Source organism: Ictidomys tridecemlineatus, chromosome 4, assembly GCF_052094955.1.
Source record: "Ictidomys tridecemlineatus isolate mIctTri1 chromosome 4, mIctTri1.hap1, whole genome shotgun sequence".
NCBI classification, from domain to species: Eukaryota; Metazoa; Chordata; class Mammalia; order Rodentia; family Sciuridae; genus Ictidomys; species Ictidomys tridecemlineatus.
In genome coordinates, this window is record NC_135480.1 from 95,749,378 (window position 1) to 95,762,192 (window position 12,815).

General features: G+C 42.5%; 1 protein-coding gene across 1 annotated transcript; it reads right to left on the reverse strand.

The window, feature by feature from the left end:
• Positions 1-1,642: 1,642 nt before the first annotated feature.
• Plet1 (placenta expressed transcript 1) lies at positions 1,643-10,930 on the reverse strand. Its single transcript, XM_078046994.1, has 4 exons — positions 10,679-10,930; positions 6,188-6,389; positions 4,548-4,609; positions 1,643-2,519 (listed from the first exon to the last, which is right to left on the reverse strand). Exons 1-4 carry the CDS (start codon positions 10,860-10,862, stop codon positions 2,260-2,262), a joined length of 708 nt encoding a protein of 235 aa, XP_077903120.1. The 5' UTR covers positions 10,863-10,930; the 3' UTR covers positions 1,643-2,259.
• Between the last annotated feature and the right edge of the window lie 1,885 nt (positions 10,931-12,815).

A 12,815-nucleotide genomic window follows, 5' to 3' on the forward strand; every position in this document is an offset into this window, starting at 1 on the left:
GAAAAATGAACAAGGTCTCAAAGACCTGTGAGATCCATCAAGTGTACCAATATATGCATAATTAGAGTTCTAGAAGGAGAGGAGAGAAGGATGCTAAGAGAATGGTTGACAACTTACCAAAGTTGATAAAAGTCATGAATTTCCACATTCGAGAAACTTTAACAAACTCCAAGGACAAACCCAGAAAGGCACACATGGAGACATGTTAGAATAATGGCTACTATATACTGAATAGTCATCACTGCTACTATTATTGCTGTTGCTATACACTCACACAAGGAATCAGGGCAAGTGTTGACTGTAGGGTGAGTGCCAACTCAGGGCATCGTGGTTAAATGGAAATCTGAGGTTTTGAAGGTCTATATTCCTATTCTGACTTTTTCCAGCCCTGTGATTGAGGCCACTTACATGACTTCTCTGAACTTCAGTTTTTTTTAATCTTTAAAAATATCGATAATCATCAGGTAAGTGTGTTTGTGTGAGGATATTACCTGGGGCATATGTAAAAGCACCTAACAGCATTTGTACATAGAAGATGTTTAAGAATTGAAAATTTTATGAGGAAAGTTTGAGGCTGGGATCCATTGGGGAAGGGATCTTCGCCTTATGCAAGAGCCTAGAACAATATGTAGCAGGTAGTAGATGCTCCATATATATTTGTTGATAATTGAACCTGAAGCATTTGGGGCTGGCCATTGTCGAGATCAGAAAAGTGTTCTACATATGGACTACAGTGTGGTAAAATTCTTTTTATATATTTTCTAAGGGGAGAGGGTTGAAATATTTACCGAAGCAGGAAATTTTATAGTACAAAAACTAGTATATTTCTTATGGTGTTAAATATTAACAATCATGAAGTGTAAGAGAAATGTTGACAAATGGATATTTATGGGCTCTTCCTCATCCCATAAAATTGCTCAGCCTTTTGCAGGAACCATTGTTACTTCTCCCTCAGGTTGGTGTGGCACCAAATTCAGGAGCATTACCTCTGAAGAGCTTAGGAGCACACCACTTTTCCCAGCCCCTAAATTAGTAGATGGAAATTTTTGGATGGGAAAATTAATTGTTTAGTGACCTTTTTGGACACTAGAAAAGAATCACAGCCAACCTGTCTCTGTGGCAGGTTACTCATGAAGCCAAGCCTTAATGAATAAGCAGACTTGAGTATTTGCAGTGGGGCTTTCTTCAGTCCCAAACAACAGGGAGTGGTAAGAAATATCATCGGAATGTTCTAAGGAGGAGAGGGAAACATGGAGTCCAAACTTGCACAAGGCACATGATTTTAGGGATCAGGAGAGAGTGCTGTCACCCTGGAACTTAGCATATTTATTAAAAGAAAACTTTGCTGCTTATTTTAAGCTTGTTACTGGAAATGCCATGGGTTTTGTTGTTGTTGTTTTATATTGTAGTATAAATATTGTATTTTGCTCCCCACCACCCCCTTTTTTTTTAGTGGAAAACTACTAAGAGGAAAATGACAAGTTTGTACTTGGGAAAATGAAAACCAAGATAAATTTATCCTTAGGTTTGACCTTGAAGACATACACACACTCATTCCATAAGTTTTTTAATACATAAATGAATAAAACTAGAATTTTCTGTTTTTTTTATATTAATCATTCATTAAAGACTTATCTTTGAATTTAACACATTCATCACGTTTATTTGGAGTATCATTTACTTGGTGTGACAGGAAAAAAATGCCTTTTTTGACATAATTTTTCCTGTCATTTTTTTTTCCTGTTCAGACATTGTATCTTCTTATTCTCTTGCCCTTCAAAAGCTACTGGTGTGAATAAGAATGGAAGCAGCCAGTAGCTTCAGGACTATTTCTCCTTTCCCTTTCATCCATGAGTTACCTGAGCAGGTTTGATCAGAAATCTGAGATTGTCTTAAAAAGAAGAAAGGGTTCTTCCCCCAGAAACTGGGGTGGGTGTGGGGGGGAGGGCAAAGGAATCCTTTGGTAATGAACAAAAGCTCAGGTTGGCTGTCAACGTGTTAAACTGAGAGGCAGAACTCCAGTGATAGTCAGAGGAGGTCTAAATATTTACAAAAAGCATAATTTGTGTCCTGAAAGACCCAGTTGAACATCTGTGTGACACAGATACACCAGAGAGTGCCCTAGGTCTGTGGTCTGAGGCAGAGGCAGCGGGGTGCACGCTGGAGAATGTGGAGCCTTCACTCACACAGTCCAGCCGTGGCAGGCATGGGAGCTGAGCATGGAGGGATGCGCTGCAGGTGGAGCAATCACTGTGTGCTTTAGAAGAGGAGTTTGCTGGTGAGAAAAACAAGCAGGATGTGGATGGCACCTGCAATGGGACTGCTGAGTGCTCTGACGGCCAAGCTTTTCGTTGTGGCTAGGGATGTGGTCCTGGATGTGGTCCTGGATGTAGTCATGGTTGTAGTCATGTTTGTAGTGTTGGTGGTGGTATTGGTTGTGGTCTTGGCTGTGGTCTTGGTTATGGTCGGGATTGTGGTCAGGCTGTTCATGTGGTTGGAGGTCCAGGGTGTGGCTGTCACTGGAAAACAAACAAACAAACAAAACTGATGAGCTCAGAACCTCTGCTGCATGGTGGGTGGGCACCAGAAAAAAGAAGCTCACCTGACACCAGAGTTCATGAGTAAAATGCAGTCAACACTCTCTAGTGCCAGGTATGTGCAGAGGAGGGCACAGCTGGGGGTAGAGTGTTAAGTACAAAAATAAGCCTCCACCCTGAGGTGTGCACAGCCCTGCAAGGTGAGGGGGAGACCTACTGAATAAATATGACTGCTGAATTTATTGTTGGGGCGGGTAGTCTGCCCTCAGATATCTTTATGTCTTTAATATTCGATTAATCAGGGCAAATATGATCCAGAGTGGCAGACCTTTATTCTTCTTGCTAATGTCAAGAACTTGAGAGAAGTTGATATCATTTAGACCTTTAACAGCTTTAAAACTAATGGAAACCCCTGGCTCTGGTTTGTGAAACTCTGGTCATTTTCACATGCAGGGACATGACCAGGCATTGGTTCTCTGAGGTTGTCTTGCAGAGAAAGCCAGACTTGTAGTCCTGGGGGCTTGTCTGATCCTAGAAAAATTAGAACTTGGCAGTAGTAGGGTTTGAGTGGACCATAGAGGGAACTACAGGATGAGGAGGAAGGGCAATGTCCAATAATTCACCCAGGCCAAGGCAGTCTTCCACCAGCGTGGGGTGTGCTTTCCAGTTTGGTGGCATTGACTTATCTCATTTAACATTTCCCTAGGACAAATATTCTCTGGCATTCTGTGGAGCCAAAGAGTTGGAACATAACCACTTTCTTTTTCCTTTTCTTTTTTTTTTTTTAAACTGGATTTTTATTAACATAAAGCTAGGGGGGCCTAATTAGAAACAAACTTCCCCTCCCCTTCTTAGCATTTACATAAGTATTCATCTCAAAAATGTCCTCAAGGAAGAAAATAACATCCCAGTTCTCTCATAGAGGAAAAGCCACCAAGGAAACAGTGAAGACTTTCATATAATAGTTTCATTAGGCATAATCACTTTAAAATTTGTTGTTGGAAATAATTATTCCCTTTGAGCACATTTTGCAATGCATGACTGGCAGGAAAATAGGCAGCATGCTGGATGTCTTTCAGTGCTCTGGGCTCCTGAGGAAGTCCTGTTGTCTGGACACTGAGAAAGACTAATGTTTCTCATTCTTGGGTGAATCTTATGTTTAAACATTTCATCGGACAAGATTATCTTTTTTTTTTTAGTTTTAATGTAAATGTGAGAAAAGTGAAAAACAGTATAAAATGTAGAATGGAAGATCTTATTTTGCTCTAGATTTTCTGTGTCATCTTAGGCAAGTTGCATGTTTTCTGAACTTCCTTTCTTGAGTTTAAGTCCCTATTGGGAGTTAAAAGTACAAGGAGGCAAGAGAAAAGGAAGGGGACGGAGAAGGGAGAAGATAGGTGAGGAATCTCAGGAAGGAGTAAGGTTGAGTCTTGCTAAATTGATAAGGGTCTCCCCAAATTGCTGTCTGCCTTCTAAATGTAGATCCTCTTGCCTCACTCAGCCTCCTGAGTTACTGGAATTATAGACATGTACCACTGCATCCAGAAAAATTATCAATATTTCTATAGTATCAACTTTTTTTGGTATAACTCTCCACTCCCATCCTCACCCCCATTTGACATTCTTTGGGCAATTGTTTACCCAATGAAGGCTCTGTGTGGGAGGAGATTCTCTGTGAAAATGGAAAAGGATGCTGATTTTCATATAGATGTCTATGTAATATTGGATAAAAACAGATCCTATTAGGAGTTTGGAGTCACAGTAACTAGGAGACAATAAGGCCTTTAGGAATTTATAGAGATCTTGGTGAGGGCTTTATTTTCCAAAGGGCATGAGATAAGAGTTTGAGCAAATCTTATAGAGGTTCCTAGATACTGGGATACTCAACTGATATCTGGGTAATACATAATAAGCAGTGCCTTTTTTTCCTAGTCCCCCCCCCCCAAAAGTAATTTTCCTGGCCAATTGAGTATACTGCTAAAAATGCAAATGGGCCTCAGAGGAACTCACCTTTTCCTCCTAGTTTCAGAGAAGAAACTGTAGCCGTCCGGTTGAAATTGACAGTGAAGACTCTGTGGAGGGAAAATTAGTGAGACAGATGGTGAGGATCTCAGCTGCAGGATACACAAGTTCAGCTCACATCTCTGCCTTTCCTGGGCACCCCACCCTCTTCACCTCTTTTGTGCTGACTTTCTCCATGACACAATTAGCAGATCATTCAATATCGGTCTGCTCTATGTTGTCTTGACTAGTATCCTTCAAGGTCTTACTTCCAGACAGCCTTTCCCATTCCCCATCCCCACCAGCTTCACCAGGCTGAATTCCTCACAGGCTAGTACAAGTCTCTCATCTTTGTTCAAGACAGTTGCTCTGTCTATAACACCTGGTGACATGTCTCCTGGCTGTACCTGTCTATAGGCTCAATAGTAACTTTTTCTATGAAGTCATTTCTCCCTGTTCCTAACCCAGACAGATCTCCATCAGGGGAGAAATACAGGGGATGCTGAGGTGTCTGGACTTTGTCTCTCTGACCTCACAGTGAACTTCCACAGGCTGGGACCTCCTCACATTCCCTTTCTGCCCTACTCAGCTCAGTGCCCACCACAGTGGAGTCACCTATGTCCTGTCTTTCCCTCCCTTAGAGTCAGTCTTGCCCATCAAGGCCATGAGAGTAGCGTGTACATTGTGAATGAGCAGAGGCTGGCGTGTTCTAGTGGGTGTGTGAGTTAGAGGGGTTTTAGACCAGGCTGTCAGTGGGATTGTGCTGTTTCTCTTGCAGATTGTCATTTTGGTCCTTTTTCTGTTGTTGCACGGGGTGTGGAGGCTTTAATGAGGTGAGATGGGAGGAAAGTTCTTATTCTAATTAGGCTTGGCTGGCTTCTAAGCAACTGCTGTCATTGTGAGGCTGAACAGTAGCAGTTCCCTTGGGCTTCTGCTCCTGTATGTCACTCTGTGGGCATTGTAGTCCTCCTCCGAAACCAATTAAGTCAGACCAGGCCAGAGCATGACTGGAGAGAGCAAAACAGCCCAACAGACTCACCATCAGGGTCACCAGCTGCCAGAAACTGGGCTGTTCACAGTGGACATAGCCTGGTAGTCAGGCCTGCCCTTTCAGTACAAAATGACAGCATGAGAACACAAACACATCCCAGCACTTGGTTCCTAAGGTAAAGCTCATATCAAATCCAGAGCTGGGAGGAAGGTTTGTTGTTCAAATGTCATGCTAGCTTTAAGTAGCCTCACCTCAGAATCTGATGGCATCCATTTTCTGTGACAGTGGGAAACCTGTTCTATTACACAATCACCACCTTCCTGTTACTAAGCCGTTTCCAAAATGAATCTGTGTTTTAAATAGTGATTCTCTAGTTTGCATATAGAGAATCTGAAAGAAAAATGGTGCCCAGTTTTCTCTGTTTATGTGGAACATAACTGGTGTGGTGGTGGTGGTGGTGGTATGTGTGTGTGTGTATGTATGCACATGCATGCGTGAGGTGAAAGGCAAGGCAGAGAATGGTAAGCAGAAAAGAAGCACCACTTCTGGTTTCTCTGCGTTGCATCCAGATTGTGCTTTAATCTTCTGGGTCAATGTAAAACTGCAAAGACCCAAATAAAAGTCTAAAAACCCAAAGCAAAATGAGACAAGTACTTACTGCAGCTCAACTTCAGTTAAATCTTCAGAACCAGAGACTATCCAGTTTGCCTTGAGGAGTGGGTGCTTGAAGCTGGTCACGTGATACAGGCCGCTGCCATTGCAGTCCTCATCTGCGTCTTGCCAGAAGCCCACTGAGTGGTTGTTCTTGTCAAAGGCCTGCAGGACCACAGCACTGTGGTTGTCGTTCACAGGAACCCATACTAGGAGAAAAGAGTGAGAAAGCCATCAGACACCTGCAGTGTGGGCCAGGGCATGGGGCACGAAATCAAAATAAGTGTGAGGAAAGACACTTGGGTACATAGATGGACTGGGTTGTGGCTCAGTGGTAGTGCGCTTGCCTAGAATGTGTGAGGCACTGGGTTCGATTCTCAACACCACATAAGAATAAATAAGTACATGAGTAGAATAAAAAGAAATAAAAAAAAGAGAATGGGTACATAAAGCATGGTACTGTTTTTGAAAAAGTTGAAGAATGTCTGGAAGGAAATACATTGAGATGTTAACTGTGGTGACTTCTTGGTAGTGATTAGATGATTTTAATTTTCTTAGTGCTTTTTTTTTTTTTTTGGTGTGTTTCCAAATTTTCTACAGTGAAAGGTGATTAAAAGACCTGTCCTCTAGCCTTGGTTTGCTACAGAGGGGGTGGGATCCTAGGAATAAATTTCCAAACCTTTCTGAGCTGGGCTGGCTTGGCCTCCTCCAGGGGAGTGTGAGGACGGTTAATGGATGTGATAGTGTCAGGTGGGCTCTTGAGATGTGCTCCAGGAACATAATACTGTTGCTAAGTAAAAGCAAAGTACATCCCAGGAGTGCTGATGCTCTTGGGCTCCGATGTTGAAGGTATGGGAAAGGGGTGAGGTTCGGCGGGGGGGGGGGGTTTGGCTCTGAGACAACAGAGACCTAAACTAAATACCTGTCAAATAACTCCTTAGGCTTATTCTCTGCTCAGATGAGTCTTCCCTTGTGACCCAGCCTGGCATTTACTTACAGGGACCTTGCTGATACTTGTTAATTTCAGCATTCTGATATGTATTGGGGGGAGAAAATTTGAAGAGAATATTTCAATCTCTCCATTTCCTCCCTTAGAAGATGGCTCATGAATGAATTCTCAGTATTAGGCTGATGTTGTCTGCAGGGATCTCTCACCACCTGAATGCCTTCAAAGACTTCATCACAGAATAAAGAAAGTGGATCATGTAGCTCAAACAGTCCTGAACGGAATTCTAGCTCTAAAACTCAGCAGCAGGCTGTGTCACCTTTGAGCCTTGGTTTCTTAGTGTTCATCCACACTACACCCATTTCTTGAATGGCCACTTTACACCTGTTCTGGGTTTGGGGATAAGGACATTACCCCTCATTATCTGGGATCATGATACCTATCTAGAGAGGTTCCTGGAAAGATTAAAGAGAAGAATGTTAAAATCTAACACCTTGTGGATGTTAAATAAATTGCAGATGTGATTATTTTTAGCACACTACATTTCTCTTGGCTAGTTGTTTGCTTTGCCAATCAAAATCAGCTGATCCAATTCCACCAGCCCCGACTTGCTCAGGGAGCCCTAACATTTGTCCTACATCATGGCGGAAGGTGACGCATGATGATATCATTCAGATAGTCATTAACTCTGTTGGTTCTCTAAGAATGTGTTCTTGCCTGTTCTTTCTACTTTCCCCCTTTCACTCTGGATTAAACCCTCTTTTCTCCCTTCCTAGGCACCTGTATCCCTGGATTTCTGGCCTCAAGCTTTTCTCCCTCAGGCTGCCTTACAACACTGTGGCCAGACCAGACTTTCTCCCACAACCTGTGCACCAGGACACATATCTGTCCAAGTGTTCCTCCTTCTAAAGCATTGAAACATTCCTGCTTTTTTTTTTTTTTAAATATTTCTGCTTCTGTCTGGTCAATAATAATACCCAGCACATGGTTTTCAGGACCCTAAAACCAAGCTTCATTCTGCTCTTTGTATTCTGCTCTAGGAATAATTTCTCCCCTTTCTGCAAATGTACCTAGCCCACTCCGGGCCCATCCCTGGCCCTGGCCTTCATTCATGTCTGGCTGCTGTCTGGAATCCTTCCCTTCTTCCCATCCCCTCTTCCACTCCAACATCCTGCCCATGTCCCTTCTCTGGACCAATTTAGCCCACTTTTCCTCTCACACCTGAAACATTTACATCTTTTACTGTAAAGTTGAGAACTAAATTACACTTTGAGTTTTCATCTATGTCAGTATCTGGCGATCCCAGTTCTGGGCACCTGGAAGGCAAAAAAATAACTGCTTGCTGATGGATTTTAGAAGTTGTCCATCTGATGTGGTACTTTAAACTGCAAGTTAAGAAAGAAAGGCCAGCAAATCATATCCCTCTTGCCCAAAGAGGAAAAAAAAAATAGAGGCAGATGCTGACCCAGCAAAGGCTCAGAGTAAATGCCACTGTATTAAGGATTTTTCTTTCCTAAAATCAAAACAGACCCAGGGAACCTGTTCTAAGATATTGCCTGAGCTGTGACTGTTTCTTGGTATCTGCCAAGTCATTTATACTTGTCTTACTAATGTCGACACAATGGTCAAACGTAAAAGAATTCTGAAACCAAAATAAGGAAAGGCAGTTGGCTTGGGTGGACATTTACTCAAAGTCCCTGGAAGCCCTGAGTCCTGGCAGTGATGATCTACAAAGGCAGCCACAGAGCCTGCTGGGTAGTTGTGGGTGTGGAATCTGGCTCTTCTTATCCCGGTGGGTAGAGGATTTTGATCTTCAACTTAAAAGTATTCTCATCATGAGTTAGATTACCACAGAGACCTCACTTGTCCCTTCTGAGATGGAATCTGATAATATGCACAGATGGGAAAACATTCAAAGAACTCTCATTCTTTTCCCCCTTCCCTTTTCCTGGCTCCTGCTGGTGCCTCTGTAAACACTGTGATTGCCTTTCCCCCCAGTGGATCACCTTGTCTTCCTGTTGCCCTCCTTTCAGAAATCTGCCATGTCTCCACAGGGTCTTCACATGATAAGCTTCTCATTTTCCTACTTCACTAACAAAATCCTTCACCCCATGGGACGGCATATGACATCAGGGCCCTGCTGGGCCTTCTTGCCACAATGCCTATGAATCCTTGATTCATGCACATACTTACTTGGTACTCATTATATTATACTATCCTCCCTGCCATGCTAGAATGAGATCCACTGCCTGAGGGAGTGGGACCTAGTTAGCCCCATCACAACTCAAGCACTTAGTGGCAGTCCCCAGGAAAGAGTAGAAAGAACAGATAAGCTAGGCTGAGTGTGTGAAGGCATGCCATGGTTGTTCACCTGCTGAGGTCAAGAATCTGGAGACTGTGAGTGCAGCTGTCACCCCGGAGTTCTCTGCAAGATGTGGCTCGACTTTTAAGAGAGGCGGGATAGCATAGGGGATAAGAAGACTGGATCTGAAGCTAGACAGATCTTGTTATTTAGGATCAAATATTAGCTCTGTTACGTTCTAGTGACCTTAGGGAAATTTTGAACTTCTCTGTGCCTCCATTCTCATGGGACAATAATATCCCTTAGATAGTACCCAGCACGTAGTAAAGAGTGTTGGCTCTCCTTTCTGTGATTAAGAGATGTGCAGTCAGGGTCAGGTCTCTGGTTCATATCCCAGCTCCACATTTCCTGTGGCCTGAGGAAGTCACTTAGCATTTGTGCCTCAGTCTGTGGACTAAATACATTCTTACATATAAAGCATCATGTCAAACATTGTTGCTGCCTCATGAAACTAATTAGAACCCACATTCTTTTTGTGTGTGTGTGTGTGGTACTGGGGTTACTAGGTTCAATCCAGGACAGACAGCATGTTCCTTGACTTCTGAGTTTGACTGATTCCCCAAAGGGGATTTATAAAATACTTTCTTAGACACTTCTAAGGAAAACATTGGATTAAGAATAGAAAGACCAAGAATCAAGAGCTGGTTCTGCCACCGGCTAGCAGTGAGACCCTGAGCACAGCATTTAACCTCTTTCAGCTCCGAGTTTCTCACATATAAAGTGGGATGGTGATGTTTTCCCCATCTGTCTAGTTGGTAAGATTTTTTTGCCCATTAGGTTAAGTGCAAATGAGGCCTCCTGGAATTGTATGATCATCACTGCGTCACTGTTTTGTCAAATGGATGTAAAAAAAGACTATATACCGCAACAAACGCAGTTATGGCCCTTAAAATGATAAAAATGCCCATTATTATTTGTCAGAGAATTTGTGCCAGGTGTGCTTTTGCTGGGCTTAGTTAATCTGGGCCTTGGACTGCCATGCCTCTGTGGTCCAGGGAACCAGCAGAAATAGTCCCCTTGGTCCACTTTCTCACATAGTTTTGTTCTTTCTCTTTCTTCCCTCACTTCCCGACCAACTTAAAAGCATATGTTTTGCGTAACTGAAAGCAGACAAGGAGGGGTGTGCTCTGAACCTGTGACTCATACCCCTCAGAGAACAAGGGACAGCAGAAAGAATGGCTTTTACTCACCTGTGTAGTTTATGTTGTTCTCAAAGACGTCTGGGGTGACTGTGATGTTGGAGTTGTTGGTGATGACGGATGTGTCAAAGACCATGCAGTTGTCTTTGTATTGTGTAGGGCTGGCAGAAGAAAAGTATAGTGCACAGCACAGAGACAGCCCCAGTTGTAGCAACATGGATCGGGGGACTGCCATGGCCTTGCTGTGTTTGGAAGTGGCTGAGCCTGGCACTGGTGAGGCTGACAAAGACCGCTCCCCTGTTTATATTCTCTGGGGCTGAGCTTCTGCATGAGGTCAGACATGCAAATCTTTGTCCCACCCCTCCTGGAAGCACACTGCCTTCTGGAATTTGGTTCAAGACCTCACTAGCAATGATGAATCACCAGTTGCTAGTCACCTGTCCCTAATGATCCTTTACCTACTTACTCCAGTTTTGCTCAAGAAAGGGAAATGTTCAACTTAGAGTTTCATTTTGCTCTCACTCATCTCAGCATCTGCTATTTGGGGAAAGCAGTTGAGAAGTGTTCAACACCAACGGAGGGAAATTCACACAAGTAATTACCACATACTTGGTCTGTTTAAAAGCTCTGTTCTTTCTCCTGCAAGAAATCTGGGTGCAGGAGCCCTCTTTTGTTGAGTTATTACACATCCTTTTCCAATCCTCCTTAATTGAAATGTCTCCAATCTCGAGTTCATTTCGTGACTGGTACAGAGCCAGAAAGACTGAATATAGATTTTTCTTTATTTCTTTGGAAGGAAACAGCTTAGGTCCACCTTGTTCCTGACACTTTGGTCCATAGTGCCATAATACAAGGAAACTATTAAAGAAAAAAAAATCAGGAAATAGGATTTTTTTCCACATCTCCCCTCTGAATTTTATAATTTACTCACTGAAGGAAAAAAGAGGAAAGAAATAGGGTACTTTGTGAGTATAAACAAACAAAACAAAACAAAAATTCCCCCAGAATGTAGGATTGAATCAAGGTAATATTTATAAAGTGTTCCTTCGAGAGAAGAACTTAAAGTAATAGATTGAGGACCTCTGATAAAGCCATTCCTCCATAAAACTATAGGAACACTGGCCACGATCAACTTTTTTAGAACTCTGGAAATTAAACAAAAGTCCTGCAACAATCTACAAATATTCATTTTAAAAAAGTGGTTGGATATCACCAAGAACAGTAAGCCTTGAGGCATTTTAACCTGCCTCGTTCTACTCCCTGGCCCCATCTCCATGGGGGCCTTGTAAGCAAACAACCTTATACCTATGGTAACTGTGAAGACCAGCAAAATAGCAGCCAAGGGAAGGGGACAGCATGGGCTTGGAGCTTTCCAAAAATCTCTCATCATAGAGAACTGCCACTATGTCTCAGTATTTGGAAGTTGCTTTATAAAGTTGAATTCTGAGTTTGTCTTTATTTCACCTGACTCAGAACTTTCTCTGTGTGAACAGTCTTATCACTATGATTTTTGTAAAAAAAAAAAAAATCAATATGATTACGTCAGAATGAACCAAAATAGTATGCAAAAATATAATATGCTAATAAAAACATGAAAAAAATCAGCAGGCATTTTTAAACATTTGCCACTTCCTGAGGCAATGATTCCATTGGGACGAACAAGAGACTGAGCAAAAATCAAAAGAAAAGACGAGAGGATGAGAAGTCCACAGTGGGCTTTAAAAAGTTCAAACAAATTCTTGGGAATCCTGAAAGCCACGTGCTTGTGTGGGGCTACGAACATGCCCGGGAAATACCCAAGAAAGGTCTCTCCCATTTGGCTGAACTTGAAGCTTTGACAGGCAGGAGGTGAAGGTTAAAGCAGAGTTGTAAACTGCCCACCTGACCAGGTGCCCACCTGGTCTAAGGCATGCCCTAAAATAAACACAGAGAAGCACTTAGCAAAGATGGTCTTGGGACAACTGGACTTCCACATGCAAAAGAATGAAGCTGGACCCCTGCCTTATGCTGTTAAAAATTAATTCCAGATGAATCAAGGAACTAAGTGTGAAGCTACAAAATTCTTAGAAAAAATTGTAGATGTAAATTTTCATGACCTTAGTTTAGGCAGTGGTTTATTAGGTATGATGCCTAAAGCAAAAATAAGCAAAGAAAATAAAATAGGTAAATTTAACTTTATCAAAACTAA

Excerpts from the sequence above, each read along its gene's own strand:
- Plet1 (XM_078046994.1), bottom strand. The coding sequence starts at position 10,862 with ATGGCAGTCCCCCGATCCATGTTGCTACAACTGGGGCTGTCTCTGTGC. Across the intron at positions 6,390-10,678 it reads GAACAACATAAACTACACAG|TATGGGTTCCTGTGAACGAC; the intron begins GTGAGTAAAAGC and ends CTTTTCTCCTAG. Across the intron at positions 2,520-4,547 it reads TCTGAAACTAGGAGGAAAAG|TGACAGCCACACCCTGGACC; the intron begins GTGAGTTCCTCT and ends TTTGTTTTCCAG.